General features: G+C 55.5%; 2 protein-coding genes and 1 long non-coding RNA gene across 4 annotated transcripts; 2 read left to right on the top strand and 1 right to left on the bottom strand.

Annotated features, from left to right (window-relative positions):
* Positions 1-1,359: 1,359 nt before the first annotated feature.
* Positions 1,360-7,520, bottom strand: LOC121914767. The gene is made up of 2 exons (XR_006100578.1): positions 7,382-7,520; positions 1,360-2,054 (listed from the first exon to the last, which is right to left on the bottom strand). It is a non-coding gene; the product is annotated as an uncharacterized LOC121914767 (long non-coding RNA).
* Positions 7,425-11,636, top strand: TAT (tyrosine aminotransferase). The gene is made up of 11 exons (XM_042438429.1): positions 7,425-7,671; positions 7,782-7,886; positions 8,248-8,315; positions 8,479-8,637; positions 8,898-9,036; positions 9,305-9,357; positions 9,517-9,669; positions 10,360-10,488; positions 10,600-10,683; positions 10,815-10,913; positions 11,127-11,636. Exons 1-11 carry the CDS (start codon positions 7,425-7,427, stop codon positions 11,259-11,261), a joined length of 1,371 nt encoding a protein of 456 aa, XP_042294363.1. The 3' UTR covers positions 11,262-11,636.
* On the top strand, positions 11,516-18,254 carry LOC121914761 (carbohydrate sulfotransferase 4-like). Of its 2 annotated transcripts, none has more exons than XM_042438431.1 (2): positions 11,516-11,590; positions 15,400-18,254. In XM_042438431.1, exon 2 carries the CDS (start codon positions 15,413-15,415, stop codon positions 16,598-16,600), a length of 1,188 nt encoding a protein of 395 aa, XP_042294365.1. In that variant the 5' UTR covers positions 11,516-11,590; positions 15,400-15,412; the 3' UTR covers positions 16,601-18,254. The 2 variants fall into 2 exon arrangements, with proteins under 2 accessions (XP_042294365.1, XP_042294364.1); XM_042438430.1 differs by lacking the exon at positions 11,516-11,590 and adding an exon at positions 11,776-13,811.
* The last annotated feature ends 103 nt before the right edge of the window (positions 18,255-18,357 follow it).

Raw genomic sequence — 18,357 nt, forward strand, 5'->3', positions numbered from 1 at the left:
GCCGTGGTTTATACTGGTCTCCCACCCATCCTGCCTCAGCTGCCTCCCTGCAGTGGGCACCATGGCTGACCCTGAGAGAGATGGGGGCTTCAAAGCTGGGGGGGGGGGCATTGGGCCAAAGTCAGCCACTGGCCAGGGAGGGTGCCGGCGACGGCCCTTTGTCAGGGAGGCCCTTTTGACCACCCTTTGGCTCCCTTCAGGCCTATGGGGCTACGCTATTGGAATGACCTACTAAGGGAAATGTGCAGGCCCATTGGAGACCAGAATGGTCAGAAGGATCCCCTTTGGCCAAAGGAGCAGGGCCGCCTCTTAAAGGGGCCAAAGCAGCAGGAAGGGTCCTCCATCGTGGGCTAGGAGATCCCTTTGGTGCAAAGCCTCCTTTGTGTGTGGAGAGGGTCTTGGTAGACTTCTGCCCACCCACTGGACAAGCAATGGCAGGGGCAAAAGCAGGCAGGGGCAGAGAAGGTCAAGCAGCGCCTTTATTGTTGGGTATAGAGACCAGAAGTACAAGGGCCCATGTTCATCATCATCCACACTGGCCCCAAACAGCCCCCCTGGCTTCCTCACATGGGCCTTTTGGGCCCTCGCTCTTGCTCTCTTTCTCTCCCCTAACAGACTAAGGAGCCCACCAGTGAAGGACGACGGCCATGTTTAAGGGATGTTGGAGTTCTCGATGCCTCCCTCTGTTTTCTCCTCACAACAACAGCTCCGCCAGGTAAGCCATGTGGACCCTGGGCTCCCAGCAGCCTTTATGGCGGGAGGGGAGGAGGAGACTCCCCACGAAGGACACTGCCCAAGCCCCTCTACTGCCCAAGTCTCATGGGACCAGGCCCTGCCCAGCCAGCCGCTTGCCCCACTTGGGCGAGGGTCCTCCTGGCCCTTCGGCTTCCCTGCAGAGCCAAGGGAAGGTGTGCCTCTCTGGCTGTACTTTTCCGGCCAACTGAGCCTCTCTCTGGTTTTTTCCTGGCCCCCTTGATCTCCGGGGGGGATTAGCCCCATGCATGCCTGTCTGGGAGGTGGCAGGGAGAGGCCCTTCTGCCACCCACTTATGGGCAGACACACACACACACACACCTGGGGCCTTCAGGGGGCAGATACTGGGGGTTTTCCAGGCGGCTGCTGCTTCAAGAAGGAGAAGGAAAGAGAGGGGAGCCTCAGGTGGCAGAGGCCTTGCAACTCTCTCAGGCTGTGTGTGGCTGGGGCGGGGGAGCTTTTTGTGGGGGAAGGACAGAGAGAGAGAAGGGAGAAAGGCTTGCTGGTGGCTGCCAAGGGGATGGTGTGCCCTGCCTACCTCGCAGGGCAGGTGTGAGTTGGCACTGAAGGCCCACTTCAGTCAGAGGATGCACGTTTCACTCTTGGTTGTTCCATCCAAACTTTACCAAATGCCTCAGATGTGGAAATAGGAGAGAACAAACATGGCAGAATGACTCACTCTCTGTCCTGCTTGCCAGCAGCTGAGCTTGGTTTCAGATCTCTGTGGCCCTCTCCAGGATCCACTGCATCTGTTGGTCTTTGCTGTCAAGTCGTCTTTCGTTTTTGGCACCCCCTGAATCAGAAACCTCCAAGCCCCCAGCCCTGAGAAACAGCCTGGATTCAATGACCCAGTGCTGATGTTTCCCAGGGCTTGGCCAGTTCTTTCTCCTGCCAGGAAACAGAGAATGATGCCTTTGTACAAGATCTGGGTCTCAAGGCTCCTTAAATTTAGACAAACAATCAAGTCAAAGGTAGATCCGGTTCAGCTGGTTGTTCTGCTATGTCCAGAGCACATCTAGTGTTTGTTCGTAAAGGTTTTTGTGGCAAGATTGTTCCACCGTCAGATATGGGTCAGGGATTCCGCATCCGATTCTTACCATCGGGGAGCTGGGGGCTAACTGGCAGGACAGTGCCAGCCAGCCTTGCCCCCAGCTGGGGCTTCAGAGGGTCACTCTTCTGGTGCGTCCATCAGACCCAGACATGGCAGACCCAAAATCAGCTTCCCATTAAGACCCCAGCCATCCATGATTCCCAGAGGGAAAGTTAGTCTGACAATAACTTGGTAGGACTCTTAGCAGCATCTGAAAATGAAAGGAAAATTTTCAGAGAAGTATGTTTATTTTACAGCTGCTTTTCTACAGCTGTAAAATGTAACTTCTGCTAAGAAACCTGGCTGTGCACAACCCCTTTGCCTGGCTATTCAGATTCCTTCAGCAGAGTTTATTTTGGTTGCATTACACCCAGGGATCTGAAACTGGTGCTGGGATTTAAAATGAGAGTAGACAGTTTCTGGGGAGACTTCAATGAGAAGGGAATGGAGCCACTATTAGTTCAGAGTTCTAGAATCATAGAATAGTAGAGTTGGAAGAGACCTCAAGGGCCATCCAGTCCAACCCCCTCCATGCAGGAAATCCAAATCAAAGCATTCCCATTGACAGATGGCCATCCAGCCTCCATTTGAAGACCTCCAAGGAGGAAGACTCCACTACACTCCGAGGAAGGAGTGTGTTCCACTGCCAAACAGCCCTTTCTGTCAGGAAGTTCCTCCTAATGTTGAGGTGGAATCTCTTTTCCTGGAGCTTGCATCCATTGTTCTGGGTCCTGTTCTCTGGAGCAGCAGAAAACAAGCTTGATGGAATTGATCCCCAACCCACAGTTTTTTTCAGTGTACTTAAGGCAGGATCTTTATCTCCTGCAGACTGGGCAAAATTTGCAAAACATTGTGGGCAAACAGGAGCAGGGCATCCTTTCCCCCACCGACTGGGACCACTTTTGCTTTAGACCACTTTCATTTTAAACTGGCTCAGGCTTCCCCAACAAGAGGAGTGAAAGGGGAAAAGCTGTTTAACGGATGTCTCCTCCTCTGTGAATGTCTGCTGAACTGCTGACCGTGCCTTTAGACCTGGCCTTAAGGTTTTCAAAACAGCAGCTCCTCAAAGAGAAACTGCCGCTCAGGTAGCATTTGCCAGGGCAAGAGTTTGTGCAACAGGCCAGTAGTCCCTCTGGCACTGGACACTGGCTGCCCCTTTGCCAGCAGCTCCTCCGGCTGCTTGGGCACTGCACCAGGAGAAGCCTGACATCCGGTGAAGTGCTGCATCAGTGACTTCAGTGTTGCTCTTGCAACTCCTGTATCTGCTAGATATGTCTCTTCTTCCTAGCAGCCAGTGGGGCTCAGTCCTGTCCTCTGACCAGGAGTTTTGACTGTGGCCTCGCTTTTCCTTGCATCAGGCAGCCACCCATCTCTGGCTTCTGTTTTCTCTGACCAGGCAAGCATACATTGTTCTGGACTCAATGCCAAAGCTCTCTCAATACCTACCTCGAAGGGGACTTAGAAAATGGCTTAGTTTTGCTCACTTCCTTGTTGACTTTCAACACAAGCCAGCTTGTTAGCTGCTCCTGTTTTACATGTTTACTCCTCCTGAATGAGAACATGAATGCCAAGAAGAGCTGTGAGGCCAAGTCAGCTACCTGGGTTCCCTCTGCAAGCAGGACTGGCCGCTGGACACTCAGGAAGGACGGATGTGGGCTCTGCAAGGATGGCTTAGCGTTGGAAGGGATACCAGGGCCATCGAAGGAATGCACAACCAAAGCACCATCTGAGTCCCCTGAGGCTGAAAGACTGGGCAAGAAGGAAAGCCCACCACCCTCTGAAGTGGTCAAACAGCTCTTGCAGTGAGCAAGTTCTTAATGTTTTGATGGTGTCTTATGGATTCAGTTGCTAAGCAATCAACTGCCAAACAGAGCCAGGGGCCCACGACTGACTTTCTTCATCTCCTGCTGCTCCTGCTGCTGCAATGGAGGCAGAGAGTCCCTTGTGTGCCAGGAGGAGGCTGCCACTTTGGGCAGGAGAAAAGCCTCCCCTGACCACTCCAGCCATTGCTCTGGAAAGCTGCCAAGCCAGGCAGAGTCCAGCAGCTGTTCTTGAGGCCATACCTAGCTATGCTGACTGAAAGCCATGAAGTGGTCCAACACCCCCCCCCCCCTTTAACAGAGCTCAGGCTGCTCCAAGGCCGGGGCAGTGGGGAAGAGGGCAGAGGCCACCTGCCATCCCAGAGAGCACAAAGGAAGAGACTACGAAGGCCCAAGGCAAACATCCCTGATGCAATCAGACAATATTGACTTTGGCGTCAAAGGGGGGGGAGGGGGCCCAGCCCAGCAGGAGCTCTGGCCCTCCCTCCCACCCCATTACGCAACTGTTGCTGACGCCACCCATCCGTCTCTCTGTCTGTCCATCCGTCCATGTCACTGCCCAGCTCACTCAGGTCCTGGGGACGTAAGTGTCGCTCATGGGTCACAGGGCAGCTCTTGCCAGGTGGCAGAAAATGCATTGGCACACTGAGGGCAAATTGATCCAGCTGCAAGACCATGAGAGCCCAGGGAGGAGGCACAGACGGACATACGAACAGACAGACGAGATGAGCATGGGGGACCCTTGGCCTGGCTCCCATGCCGCCCACTGGGAAGTCTTGAACTGCCCCTACCAACCCTCTCCCTATGTAACACCACATCTGCCCTCTGCCCCCAGCAGGCAAGGCAAGTCTCCCAGTAGCAACCAGAGCTCAAGTGGGGCCACCTGCTTTCTGCTTTCTGGAGCCAGGAGCAACCAGAAGTGGCTTTGGGTCAGGTTGGACTGTATGTTGGAGGGGCGCCCCAGTGAGGTAGAAGAGGGGCTCGGGCGCTGTCACAACATTTGCCTGGCACCCCTTGTGGGCCTTTGATACCAAGCTGGCATGAGGCGGGAGGGGTGGACCGGGCCAGCTGTGGGTGTTGTGGGCCCTGCTCTTCCCCCTTACCTTCCCCATTGGCATTGCCTGCCCCACTCCTCTCAATGAGAAGAGGATTCTTGGTGGCAGCAGTGGTTTATCTTGAGCCATGGACCAGTTGGGTAGAGGGCATGGGCACTACCTGCCATGCAAAGGGCCCACACAGAGGCATTGGAGCAGGGCAGCCAGCCGTGGGGCTGGCGGGGGTGTGTGGGTCATGTTCCCTGGCAAAGGCCAGGCCTGTTGTGTGAGTCCAGAGAGCCAGTCTAAGATAGAGCATGGGAAGAGCCCCTGAGGAGTGCTGGGGGACAGATGCTGGGGAATCCTGCCTGAGGAAGGGGGATTCCCAGATATGCTACCCAAAGGCCTCGGCACAAGCCCCACTGAAGGTCCCAGGCAGTGTGCCCTCCCCATTCCAAATGCTGCCTGATGCAACCCTATGTGACGGTCTCCCCCCATTTCCATGCCAACAATGACGGTAACAGTGAGGTTGCGCCTGATGGTAGCAATGGCCCAGCAGAGAGGGATCAGCATCCCACCCAAGTTGGGGTAGGTGGGTGGCAGGGGGCATTACCTCTGGCCATGCAAGTGCTGTGGGGTGGCAGCTGTGAAGGCTCAAGGCCATTGCCGGAGCTGCGTCACCTGGCAGTCTGAGTGGCACGGGAGGGGGGCAGACTGGCCTGGTTCCACAGGCCCCTGTTGCCGTGGGGGGAGTTTGCTGTGGGCCAGGAGGGAGTCTTGAGTGAAATATGCAAACAGGGTGCCATTGGCAAGTCCCTGCTCCCTTCTCTCCCACTTCCATGTGAGATGCCATGCCAGAATCAGCAGAGGTACCATGCTCTGCCAGAAGCCCTAAAAGCATCCAATTGGTCAAGGTTTCCCTCCCTCCGCCATGCCTCCAATGCTCCCCTGCAGCAATTGGAAACCTCTGGGGTGATGCCAAGGGGGCTCACTTCAGCTGTGGGGTGGGAGGGATGGGGTAACTGGTGCAGGAGGGACATGGGGCGAATGCAGCCCATTCTCTGGGGCATCTCCCCCAGACAGGTTCCAGTGATGTGGCAGAAAGGGGGGGAGGGGGAGGCATTTGGGAGTCATTACTGGGCCTTGCAACGTGGATCTGGGGAGGGAGGGAGGGAGGGAGGGAGGGAGGGAGGGAACAGCCCATCCAATTGCATCCGCCCCCCCCCCCCAGATGCGGGGGGGGGGATAGCGGGGCTCCTGTGGGATCCCACTCTGCCCCACGTGGCACCCTCCGACTTTCTGCTCACATGCAACATTCCCTGAGCACCACAAGGCCAAAGTCAGGCTGCTTGGTATCCTTGTGGGCAGGGTGCATGTGGCCAAAGCAGAAGGGTCCTGTCCTGCACCCCTTTTGCACCAGAGGGTCCTGTCCTCCACCCCTTTTGCACCAGAAGCCATGTGCTCCAGAAGGCCCCAGAAAGGGTTAATGTGCAGCCAGGAGTGTTTGCTCCAGATGTGCGCCTGCCTCTGGGCCAGGGGGAGTCTCCCCCAGCCTCCCCTCCAGCCAATGACTAAAGGTCTCCCAGCTGACACCCAGTTTTTGGCAGGGACCTGCCCTGGGGCTGCTGGAGCTGCTGCCCACCGGCCCCACATAAAAGGGTCCCTTCCCAGGCCTGCTGCCTCTCATCTCTGCAACCCCAGCTGCTGCCCGCCCCCCCCCCCAGCCAGACCAAGGCCAGGCTGGACCAAGGCCAGCGGGGCCATCGCAGTCGGAGGCTCTCCTCCTCCTCCTCCTCCTCCTCCTCCTCCTCCACCACCACCACCACATCTGAGGTAAGTCTGGTCAGGCCCTGTGCCCAGATAGGGCAGAGCTGTCCCTGGCAAGAGTACCACCAAACTGCCCAAGTGGCCCATGAATGTTGTGCTGCAGCTGAGCCCAAGCCATGGGGTAAGTTTGGGTATTTGGGGTTGCCACCACTCCCGCATGGGCAAAGACCCATGGCAAAGCAGTGGACACCTTCTCACAATGAGTGGCCTGGGCTGAGCTGACCGCTTGTCCAGAGTATGCCTGACGCAGGGGCTGAGGAGTGGTCAGGTGGGGCAGCATTGGGAGAAGGCAGTGAGCAGGGCGTCTGCTTGCCTCTTGGGGGCACCGCAGTGTGGCACCGCTTTAACTGCCATGGCTCCATCCTACAGAATCCTAGGATGGGTAGAATCCTGGGATAGGTCACAGAAAACTAAAAGAGCTTATAAAACCACAAATCCCAAGATCCCGTATAGAATGTAGCTATCACACTTAAAGTGGTGTCAAACTGCATTGTTTCTATTGTTCCTTGGACTCCTTGCCACTGGAAAGTGAGAGGGCTTATCCTCTGGGGAATGGGCAAAGGAAGGACTACAGTTGTTGATTTTGTTGTGTGCCTTCAATTTGTTTCCAACCTATGGCAACCCTAAGGCATACCTTTCACAGGGGGCAAAGGGGGGGCATGACCATTTCCCTCCAGCCAGGCCAGCCTCTCTCCAGTGCAGCCTCCTGCCATCTTCTCACCTTGCTTGGCCGCTTGCTAGCCCTGGTTGCAGCCGTGGGGCTGGGCAGAGCTTTGCCCGCTTGCTGCCTGAGCTGCAGGCCTAATGCCAGGCTCTGCCACAAGGAGCCACCAATCTCTTTGGGGCAATGCACTGACCTCCTCCTCCTCATCATCATCCTTGCAGCTCTCCTTCCCAGAAATGGACTCTTACTTGATCCAGATGGTGACTGGCAAGGCAGCCCTCCCCTCCGTCCTGGACGTCCAGGTCAGCCGGGCCAGCAAAGGCCCCTGCTGTGTGGCAGGCAAAGGGAGAGGTCACCGCAAGCCCCACTGGGCAGTCCGGGCCTCTGAGATGTCCAAGCGGACCTTCAACCCCATCCGGGCCATTGTGGACAGCATGAAGGTGGAGCCTCACCCGCAGAAGCCCCTCATCTCCCTCTCCATCGGTGAGCAAGCCTGGGGATGTGAGGGGTGGAGGCAGGTGGGAGACCCCCAGATGCCCCCCTGCTCCTGGGCAACAGGGACTGGCCTCAGCCACCTGCTGTTTGCTCCTCAGGGGACCCCACAGTCTTTGGGAACCTGCCCACGGATGAGCAGGTCACCCAGGCCATGAAGGATGCCCTGGACTCGGGCAAGTGCAACGGCTATGCTCCTTCCACAGGTAGGTGCCCCCCTAGTTGCCACAGGAAGGGCAGTGGGGCCACCCAGGATGTGTGCAGAATGAGGAGCAGCCTCCCCTGTTGCATCCTTAGGACATCCCTCTAAGCAGAGGGTCTCTGGCCCTCCAAGCCAGTGGGGAGGGGGTTGCTGGTGGTCTCCATGGGCCTGGGGAGATGGAGGGCTGGGTGAGGGGCCAAGGCATCACTTGGGCACAAGAGCATCAGCAACTCCAGTGGGCACGTCTAGCCCCATGGGTGATGGCAGACTCTCATGGGCTCAGGGACACCCCCCCCCAGGTCTGGGACCTGGGGGAGTTCCCAGTGGGGCAGCACCCTCATGCTCCTCCAATAACTCCCATGCAGGTTACCTTTCTTGCCGTGAGGTGGTTGCAGGCTACTACAGCTGTCCAGAAGCCCCTCTGCAAGCCCAGGTAAGGCAGCCTGATGCTGGGGGGAGGGCCCCCTTCATCTCTCCTGCCCCCCTCAGGATCTTGATCAGGAGGGAATGCCAAAGACCCCTCCCCGCACTGCTTTGAATTCGGGGCTGGAGCCCACTGCTCACTGCTGCTGCTCCTGTGCCCTCCTCCCTTATAGGATGTGATCCTGACCAGCGGCTGCAGCCAGGCCATTGAACTGGCTTTGGCAGTCTTGGCCAACCCCGGGCAGAACATTCTGGTGCCACGGCCGGGCTTCTCCCTCTACAAGACCTTGGCTCACTCTATGGGCATCGAGGTCAAGTTCTATGACCTTTTGGTATGTGTCCAGAGGGGAAGGGCATTGTGTGGTATCCCTCTCTCTCTGCCCACCTTCCCCTTCAAGGTGGCGAGGCTCCCACCCCTCACCCTCTCAGGGGGGCTCTGGTCCCTTGAGCTGGACCTTATGGAGCCCAAGCAGCCTCCAGCCCCTGTGTGCTGGGCATGGTGGCTCTGGCTGCAGCAGGCAGGCAGGCCCCTTCTCTGGCCATGCCAGGCAGAATCATGCCTCCTCAGCCACCTCCTCCATCTCCCTCACAGCCAGAGAAGTCCTGGGAGAGTGACCTGAAGCAGATGGAGTCACTAGTGGATGAGAAGACCGCCTGCTTGGTGGTCAACAACCCCTCTAATCCCTGTGGGTCTGTCTTCTGCAAGGGCCACCTCCAGAAAATACTAGCAGGTAAGAGTCCCTTGCTCACGGCGGGAATAGCAGGGCAGGGAGGGCATGCCCACATCTGTGCCAGGCCAGGGAATGCTTGGTCAGGGGGGAAGCAGAAGGGCCGCCCTGACAAGGGTGGCCTCTTCTGCTCAGGACCTTTGGATAGAGCCCCTGCCCTCCTTTGCCAGGCTGCCTGGCCCCTTGCTGGCTGCTCTGGCAGGAGGGCGACCAGCGCCAAAGAGGGGCCCTGAAACTGACCCAAAGATTTATTTCCTCTCATCTCCCCCAGTGTGCTCCCGACAGTGCATCCCCATCCTGGCTGATGAGATTTATGCAGAGATGGTGAGTGGGGCAGTGGCCACAGCAGGGCACTTCCTGGGCCCTTCAGCCTGGGCAGCCCTCCAGGGGCCTGGCCTCCCTCCTGGGACAAGGGTTTCCCCTGGGGAAGGAGGCCTGCTCTAAGGAGCACCATTAATGGGTATTCTTCTTTCCCCTCCCCAGGTCTTTGAGGAAGGCAAGTCAGAGTCCCTTGCCAAGCTCAGCAGCAATGTGCCCATCCTCTCATGTGGGGGTCTGGCCAAGCGATGGCTGGTGCCAGGCTGGAGAATGGGATGGATCCTCATCCACGACCGCAGAGAGATCTTTGGGAAAGAGGTACTTTGGAAACCAAGCTCTTGCCCCCCACTCCTGTCTGGACCCCCTTCTTGGCCATACCCCCTGCCCAGCCCCTTCACCCAAAGGGGTCTCTGAGGGACCTGGTTCATTCCAGACTGTTCAGGCCTCAACATCCCTGGGGTTCATGGGGGGTTTAAGGCCCCCACTCTGTCCCCAGAGCCCCTTGGGCAGGGAAAACCCCTCAGGCAAGCCCAATGATTTTTGAGGAGGCTCAGCTCGGGCACCATGCATGTCTGGGAAAAGGAGAGCTTTCCCAGTGGATGCCAACACCATCTTGCCTTCTCTGGGGTGGGGTGAGTGGATCCTGGGTGGATCATATGGCACACGCAGGCCCAAATACCCACCCTCTTGGCCAGGGCTGCAGAGGAGATTCCGTTATTTCATTTGCAAGGTTTATATAGCATTCCTTAGTATCATAAAGCACTAAGGGGCTTGTTCCTCCATTCGGCATAAACACAGTGATTTGCAGTGGAAGAAAACTTCCACCTGAAGCTTCCTGGAAAGAGAGTTGCCATAGGTGGGTGCCACCAGAAGGCATTCAGTAGCCACAGAACTACCAAGGTGGCCGTCACTGGCAATCAGAGTGGCCTTTGAGAACGCTTGGGCTGTCCTGCCCCATGGAAGTGGGCTCAGCTGGTCCCACTGAACTCTGCACTGCTCCCTTCCCAGATCAGAGACGGGCTGCTGAGGCTGAGCCAGAGGATCCTGGGTCCTTGCACCATCGTCCAGGGAGCTCTTGCACACATCCTGCACTGGACCTCCCCTGAATTCTACCACAACACCCTCAGCTTCTTGAAAGTAAGCCCTCTCTTTCCAAATACTTGCTATAAATGTACTGTAGTCAAATTCCTTAAACCAAGAAAGAAGATCAAAGCTTCCCCAACCCTTCCATTCCTTTTGCCTTTGCAGTCCAATGCGGCACTCTGTTATACTACACTTTCCACCGTCTGCGGCCTGCGTCCTGTCAAGCCCTCGGGAGCCATGTACCTCATGGTGAGTTGTCCCCCAAGACCACTGATAGAGCTGAGCCAAGGAGGCAGCGGGGAGGGGGACACGCGATCCTGAGGCTCTCAGGGCGGGGGTCCCAAGCGTCCCTTTGGACTCAGCCTCCCGCTTTCCTGCAGGTGGGCATTGAAATGGAGCACTTCCCGGAGTTTGAGAACGATGTAGAGTTCACAGAGCGACTCATTGCAGAGCAGTCAGTCTTCTGCCTGCCGGCCACGGTGAGCATTGTGCCCTCCTTCAGGCAGAGGCGAGGCCCTCTGGGCTCCTCTTTTCCAAGAGCCCCTCCCCAGTAGCCATGCGGGAGCGGACAGTCCTTGCCCAGAGCAGAGGGAGGGTGACCGCTCAGAAGGGCAGCCAAGGCAGGCTCCCAGGTGTGGGGGGGACAAGGAGTCCATGGGTCTGGCTCATGTGCCCCCATCTTCTCCCGGCAGTGCTTTGAGTACCCCAACTTCTTCCGGGTGGTGCTCACGGTGCCAGAGGACATGATGGCGGAGGCCTGCCAGCGCATCCGGCAGTTCTGCGAGCAGCACTACGAAGGCGCCCAGGACCTGGAGTGTGACAAGTAGCCATGGGGGCCCCCAGCCTTCCCCCCCAGCCTGCTCCACTCCATCCGTCTCTATAAACATGCCCAGGGCCAGCACCCCACTGTGACACCTTCTCAGACACAGAGGGAGGGAGGGAAACACTCCTTCCCTGCAGGCCCCCATCTGCCAGCGAGGACAGAAGACGTCTGCAGGCCTCTGCATTGGAACCCCCTCCCCCCCAAAAAAGCAGAGCTAAAGATGGCCCCGTTCTTCTTCCGGGGGGGGCCCCTGGCCCCCCCCCCCCCCCCGCTGCCCTCCAGGGTTGCCAGGCTGCGGTGACTCTTCCCCTCCTCTGCCTGTTTGACATATTTGTAAGTTATTGTAACTTTTGTATGAATAAACCTAGAGAAAAAACTAGGCACGCACAGGGTTTGACCCTCCCCACACATCACCCCTCCATCTTGGGGCGAGGCGGACCACTGCCAGAGTTATCCAGGAGCATCTGTCCCTTTGTCTCACGGAGTCCCCTCCTCCAGCTGGCCATGGGCACCTGCTGGCAACATGCCCCTTATGCCTTGGTACCAACACCTAGCTAGCCGCCTCGACATTCCCCCAGAAAGCGCTGGAGATGCCATGGTCCTCTGCCAGGGAATGCAGTCTAATCCTCTGGTTGTACAGGTATAGCTCAGTTCATGAAGTCGAGGTATTCCTGGGCATTGCTTCTTTAGCAAAACCTTTGGTGCCAGAGTCAGAAATAAAATGGAAAGAAAAGGGATAGGTTCATACAGCACAAAAAAGAAGAGCAGCTCAACCTGTTTTAGCAAACTTTTTATTCAAAACTAACAATATCCACGTGTAAAAGGAAGCAACCAAATCAAGTAAGCCTTGCAAAAGCAAGCAAACAAACAAAAGATCATCCTTCTGCAGGCCATCTAGAGATGCTTCTTCCAAAATGCATCCAGGGACATTGGACATGGATCTGCACATGTTGTGGCACACTGGCATTCTGCACAGGGACCACAGAACAGAGCTCCGTGGGAGAATATTTATGCCACACTGAAACAACATGGATCATGGCCACAGTTCTAGATAGGAATTCAGGAGGAGGCAGACAAACCACCAGGCCCCTCAATGCATCTGAGGAAGCAGACTTTAGACTAGGAAAGCTCATCCTGTCAACATCCTTCTTTCAGTTAGTCCCAAAGGTGCCGCTACAAAATCTCTCTACATACTGAGTCCACAGACTGACACGGCTGTATCTTTGAATTCCACCAGACCCCCCAAAAGACATTTCTTGCCCTCTCCTCCCAAGGACTTTGCTTTTAAAATGATGGTCATGATTCTGTTTTCTTTTACCTCAAAATAAGGTAAGTTAACGGTATTCCCCATTGAAAAGGTTGTCAAGTCTGACTGTAGGTGCTCACCTCCATTCCTGAGCCAATGAGCCAGTGTTGTCAGAGACTCCTCTGTGGTCATGGGGCCAACATGATGGCACAGAATGCTATTCACCTTCCCACCAGAGAGGCACCTATTTATCTACTTGCATTCGCATGCTTCCGAACTGCTGGGTTGGCAGAAGCTGGGACTAGGGATGGGAGCTCACTCCGTCATGCGGCACTCAAACTGCCAACCTGCCAACCTGGCAATCAACAGTCTTAACAACTTGAGCCACCACATCCCCTTCCTCAAAATAACAGGACCAAACCACTAGACATCCACGGCTAGCCTGACCAAGGAAGTAACTTGCCTTGTCAGTGTTACAATTGTTAAGGCCCACAAAGGACCAAAAATATTTTTAAAACATTCCTTCGCAGTAGGTCTTTTAAGAACTGAAAACAATTTGAGGAGACCATTTGGGGGCTGTGATTCTGGAGGTTTTCCTCCCTCTACTTTTAGAGGGCTGTCTTATTTTGGAGCTTAGCCTTTGCCATCCAGGCCACGATGGGAGTAGTTTTCCTCAAGCATATTTGATACAGAGCTTCAAAGAGTTACTTTATTGGACTATAGTTCCCAGGATCTCTCAGCTGGCATGGTCACTTGGGCATTCAGGGAACGAGGTCTGCTTTATTTTATTTAAAAATACATATGCCACCTTGCAAATGTCTGGCGGGAGGAAGGGAAGAGGCTAAGGTGAGATGTGCCCGCGGTCAGGAGGGAGTGGATCTGCTGGGGAGGGGCACCCAAGGGCCATCTAGACCAAAGTGCTCCTGGGAGGGTGCTGACAAGCCTTCCATTAGAAAGCTGCCATGTTGTCCCTGTCCACACAGCGCCCACTGTAAACCCTGCTAGGGATGCTGCCGCCTCTGAGCCTGGCTGTGCCAAGGAAGCAGGGCCCAGTGCACCCATCCTCCATGGCCAAACCAGCGCCCTTTCCCTGTTGGGCAGGGCTGGGCACTGGCTGCGTGCCAGTCTGCCTGCAGGAGGATGCCCTCTCAGGGAGACAGCAGGCGTTCCTCCCAGCAGGTTGGGCTGGCAGGCCATTGGGCTGATCGGCCGCCTGCTTCAGTAGCCTTTCTCTGCCAGGTCCACATTGCCAGTCCTGCCTTCGCAACACTTTCTGGGGAAGTGCCTGCCTATCTGGTGCCAACTCCAGTGAGTACTCACTTTCTCTGCTGATCCCCTTCTTGCCTGAAACATAACCCTCTTCAGCCCTTCTTGGGACCTTCTAAGGCAGATGGTGGGAGATAAAGAGGAAGGAGAACCTGCCCCAAGCGATGGTCCCCCCATTTGGCTGGGAAGGAACCGGAGCCGCTCAACAAACCTCTGGCTGCTGCCAGGCCACAGCATCTTCTCTCCTGCTAGAGATGGACAGACTTCCAGTTGTCCCCATCCCACCCAGGGATGGAGGGCAGAGGGGAGGTGAGAAGAAGGGATGCCACCCTCAGCAAAGGCCCAGGCAGACTGGAGCAGGGGAACCGTGTGCCAGACGCCCAACATGCCAATCCAGAGGGGTGGGAGAAGTAGTGGGATCATTTGGTGCCAAGGACTGGGGGGGGGGAGCCCAAATGGTGTCAGCCTCTCCCTTCCCAACACACATAGGCTCTGCACAGCTGGAATGGAGGGCATCTGGAGCAGTGGCGGGAGGGCAGCTCAAGGGAGCACACGGCTGAGGTCAGTTAACACAACTCTGGCCAAGAAGCTCCCTTTTGCAAAGTCTTTTCCGCTTGCCCAGATGCTCCCCATTTTGCTTTGTAGGAGGATCAGTGGTGAAGGAGGGCTAGAGAAACACAAGACCTTCAGAGTCAGGCTGCAGCAGAGTGCCTGCTGTAAACAATGCAATAAAGTTTGAGCTGGGAAAAGGCAGGGAGCAAAACGGAGAGAAAGCAAGGGGACAGATAACAACAACAACAATAATAAATGATGATATATGAAAGGAAAGATGGGCACGTGGAAAGGACTTTGCGAAAGGGAGCTTCTTGGTCAGAGGTTTTGTCAACGGAAGGCAGGCACCCCGGCTTCTCCAGCCGCGTCTGGTTACAGAAACTGTAACCAACATTGAATTTGTAAGAAAAGAACAAAATCCACCCTGGATGCATTTTGGAAGAAGCCTTCAAGTGGTTTTTAGAAGGTCCAAAATATTTTTGTTTACTTGAGTGCAGCTTCAAGTTGTTTAATTTCACATGTTCATATTAGCAGTTCTAAATAACAAATAACAGCTTTTTGCATGTATGGTGTAGGACTCTAAACCTATTATTTCCATGATATTACTGCTCCTGATACCAACTTTTCTGTTAAGGAAATACTGCCAAGGAACACACATCTACTTTGTTCGTTATAAGCATTTGACTAAAATGCTGCCTTGTAACCACATGCATTTGAAGAACTAGCAGCGGTGAATAGTTTAGTTATCTTCTTTTGTTAAGTAAACCATTTTGTTTGCACACACATATGCAAAAACACACGCGCTCCTTTGTGGCTCACTAAACTGAGATTAAGTTAGTGGCAAGGCTGAGCGCAGTGGAATTGGTGGCAGCATACTTTCAGAGGTAGGTCACCACAAAGTGGGGCCGTGGCCCCGCAGCACCTCCTCTTGCCCTGCCTACTTGGCCTCTTTGGGGCCGAGGTGCCACCCCTTGCGAGGCCCTGAGTGGGAAGCCAAAGGGGAGCCACTGGCACTGCCTTGCTGGTGCAGGAGTCTGATAGATGTGCCCCCTCTCTTTCTCTGCCCCCCATTTCCTAGGATCTCAGCGGCCATGCGGATGTTTCAGTGGCTAGAGCTGCTCTTGATCTTGGTGATCCAGGCGCTGGTCCTCCTCTGCTTCTTCACAGAGTACCAGGGGAGCAGGAACCCTCAGGGGGAAAAGACGGCTGGTGCCCACATCCTCATCTTCTCCTCCTGGCGGTCAGGGTCCTCCTTTGTTGGCCAGCTTTTCAGCCAGCACCCCAATGTCTTCTACCTGATGGAGCCAGCCTGGCACGTCTGGGCCACCATGCAGCAGAACAGCCCCAAAGTTTTGCACATGGCGGTGCGTGACCTCATCCACTCTGTTTTGAAGTGCGACATGTCCGTCTTCGATGCATACATGCCCGAGCAGAGGAACAAATCCGCGCTCTTTCAGTGGGAGGCTAGCCGGGCCCTTTGCTCCCCACCTGCATGCAGCGTATTCCAGCGCGATGACATTGTCCCCAAGCAGGCCTGCCGAGCGCTATGCAGCCGCTACCCCTTCAGCACAGTGGAGGTGGCTTGCAAGACCTACAGCCACGTCGCTGTGAAGGAGGTCCGCATCCTGGACCTGCGCGTCGTCTACCCTCTCCTCGCCGACCCCTCCCTCAACCTCAAAATCATCCACCTGGTCAGAGACCCCAGGGCCGTTTTCCGCTCCCGCACTCATGACGGCACCGCACCGGCACTCTCCCTTGGCAGCAAGATAGTGGCAAGAGGTAGGAGCCCATCCAAGGAGCTTGAGCCGGAGCAGGAGGCCTACACCGTCATGCGGGAGGTCTGCAAGAGCCACGTTGCAGTGTACACCGAGGCCCAGCGGGCCCTGCCCTCCGCCCTCCAGGGCCACTACTGGCTGGTGCGCTATGAAGACATCGCCTGGGACCCCATGGGCAAGGCTGCTGAACTCTACCGCTTTGTGGGGCTTGGTTTCCCACCGCATCTCCAACAGTGGGTCCACAATATTACCCACGGGCAGGGCCTGGGCAGGGCGGCCTTCGACACCACCTCCCGGGATGCAGTGAATGTGTCACAGGCCTGGAGGAGCGCCCTGCCTTACCGCCAGGTAGCCAAGCTCCAAGCCATCTGCCAGGAGGCCATGAACCTGCTGGGCTACCGGCTAGTTTCCTCAGAGGAAGAGCAGCAGGACCTGGCACTGAGCCTTCTGGATGTTCATGGCCAGCCTGGCTGGGAAGCCTCAACAAGCGACTCCAGCAGCTGAGCTGGAGGAGAGGCAGGGTTAATGTGATCGGGCACAAGACAGCAGGCTGGGGGCAAAGTGGGTGGCAGGCTGCCAGAGAGTCTGAGGTTTTCTCATGATTTGGTTAGAAGAGGCTCCAGGCTGGAAGGCCAGCGCAGCAAGCCAAGGGGATGGTAAGTGCCACGCTGAGCATGAGCCGGTCGCTGTTGGGCAGGATGGTCCAATGAACCTGGGAGCCCCTGGCTCCAGCTTTCCCCACATAAAAGACAAGGAGACACCGCAGTGAGACTACCAGGCTATCTTCTCTTTGACTTGAGTGGATTGACTGGCTGACCTTGCCTCCAGCCCCCAACTCAGGAAGGGAGACCAGGAGTTGTAGTCCCAAACTACAAACCCACAAAGGAGCATGAAGGAGAAGCTGCAGCCACATACTTGTGCAGCAAGAAAGCTTTCCCCGTGGCTCCTGACTGGCTTTCCCCAAGAACGGCACAGACTGGATTCCCACAGGAAACTGGCCTGCTGCTGGAGAAAGTCCACATGGAGGTTTGCTTTTGGTTGGAAGAGTGAGGTCTCCTCCACCTCCTTGGCTTGCTGCATTGACCTTCAAGCCTGGAGCAGCCTTCTAACCCAACCCCAGACTCTCTGGCTCTACAGCGGCGCATCTGAGGATGAATGCACCGTGACCATCAATGCACAGGAGTGTCCTGTTCCTAATGCCTTCCACGCTGTTCCAGCTTCCTTCCCAGGGATGCAAAGTCAGGAGCCACCCTCCTCAGTGCAGAAATGCTCCCTTCTGCCCCAGAGTATAACTCAGGAGGAGGAGGTCTTGGGGGGCAGGAGGGAGGCATGAAGAAAAGGGATGGCCAAAGTAAGGGTCTCCCTCCCCTCCCACAATCCAGCCAAGTCACATCAGAAATGCTCAGCCAGGAAGAAGGTTAAAGTGATGTTTAACTCCTTGTACCAAGTGCAAATACACTTTGTTAACACTCTGAGGTTGTACATATTTACTCTGAAAAAGGAGCTGGAATACCTGTGAAAAACCAACAGAGAGTCTTGTGGCACCCCAAAGACCAACAAGTTTTATTGCTTTCTGGGGCAGCAGTGGCCAACATGCATCTGAGACACAGAGCCCAGCCTTACCTGGCATTTGGGAAAGACGAAGAAGGGGGGGGGGAAAACTGCAGGGGTTGATCATAAAATAAAAGTCAAAGTCCATATTGTGATGATAATTTTATTGGGCCAGTTCAAAGCTGCAAAATATGTCACGCTAACTTTCAAAGCCCACCAGCTTCTTCTTCAGGCAATGAAGGAACAACAACAACAACAACACAGGGAGGGAAAGCGATGAGCTTCCCCCATCCTTGCCTGAGGAAGACCCCCGTGGGCACAGTGCATGTTCTGCCTTTGGCTTGGCCTAAGAAAAGCATCACCACAATAAGCGGCTTGCAGATGGTTATTACACAATGACTGATGCAATATAACACTCGTTGGCCTTTTGGGGGCCATACACCTTTGGTTTTCGTAGCTGCAACAGATTAATACAGTCTCTCCCCACCACCTGCCCCAGAAACGCCACTGAGCCATTCTGAATGACAGCACAGTGACTGCTAGAATAGAACAGATTCATGTAATGTAAAGTTGGTATTGTTAGCTTTAATAAAGGGTTTATTGCCTATTACTTGTATTACAAGTCACTTTGGGAATAAAAAAACCCCCACAAAATGAATCAATAGAACAGCAGTACTTTTCTAAGACGACATTTCCAGCATTCATGACTA

Source organism: Sceloporus undulatus, chromosome 8 (genome assembly GCF_019175285.1).
Source record: "Sceloporus undulatus isolate JIND9_A2432 ecotype Alabama chromosome 8, SceUnd_v1.1, whole genome shotgun sequence".
Taxonomy (NCBI): Eukaryota; Metazoa; Chordata; class Lepidosauria; order Squamata; family Phrynosomatidae; genus Sceloporus; species Sceloporus undulatus.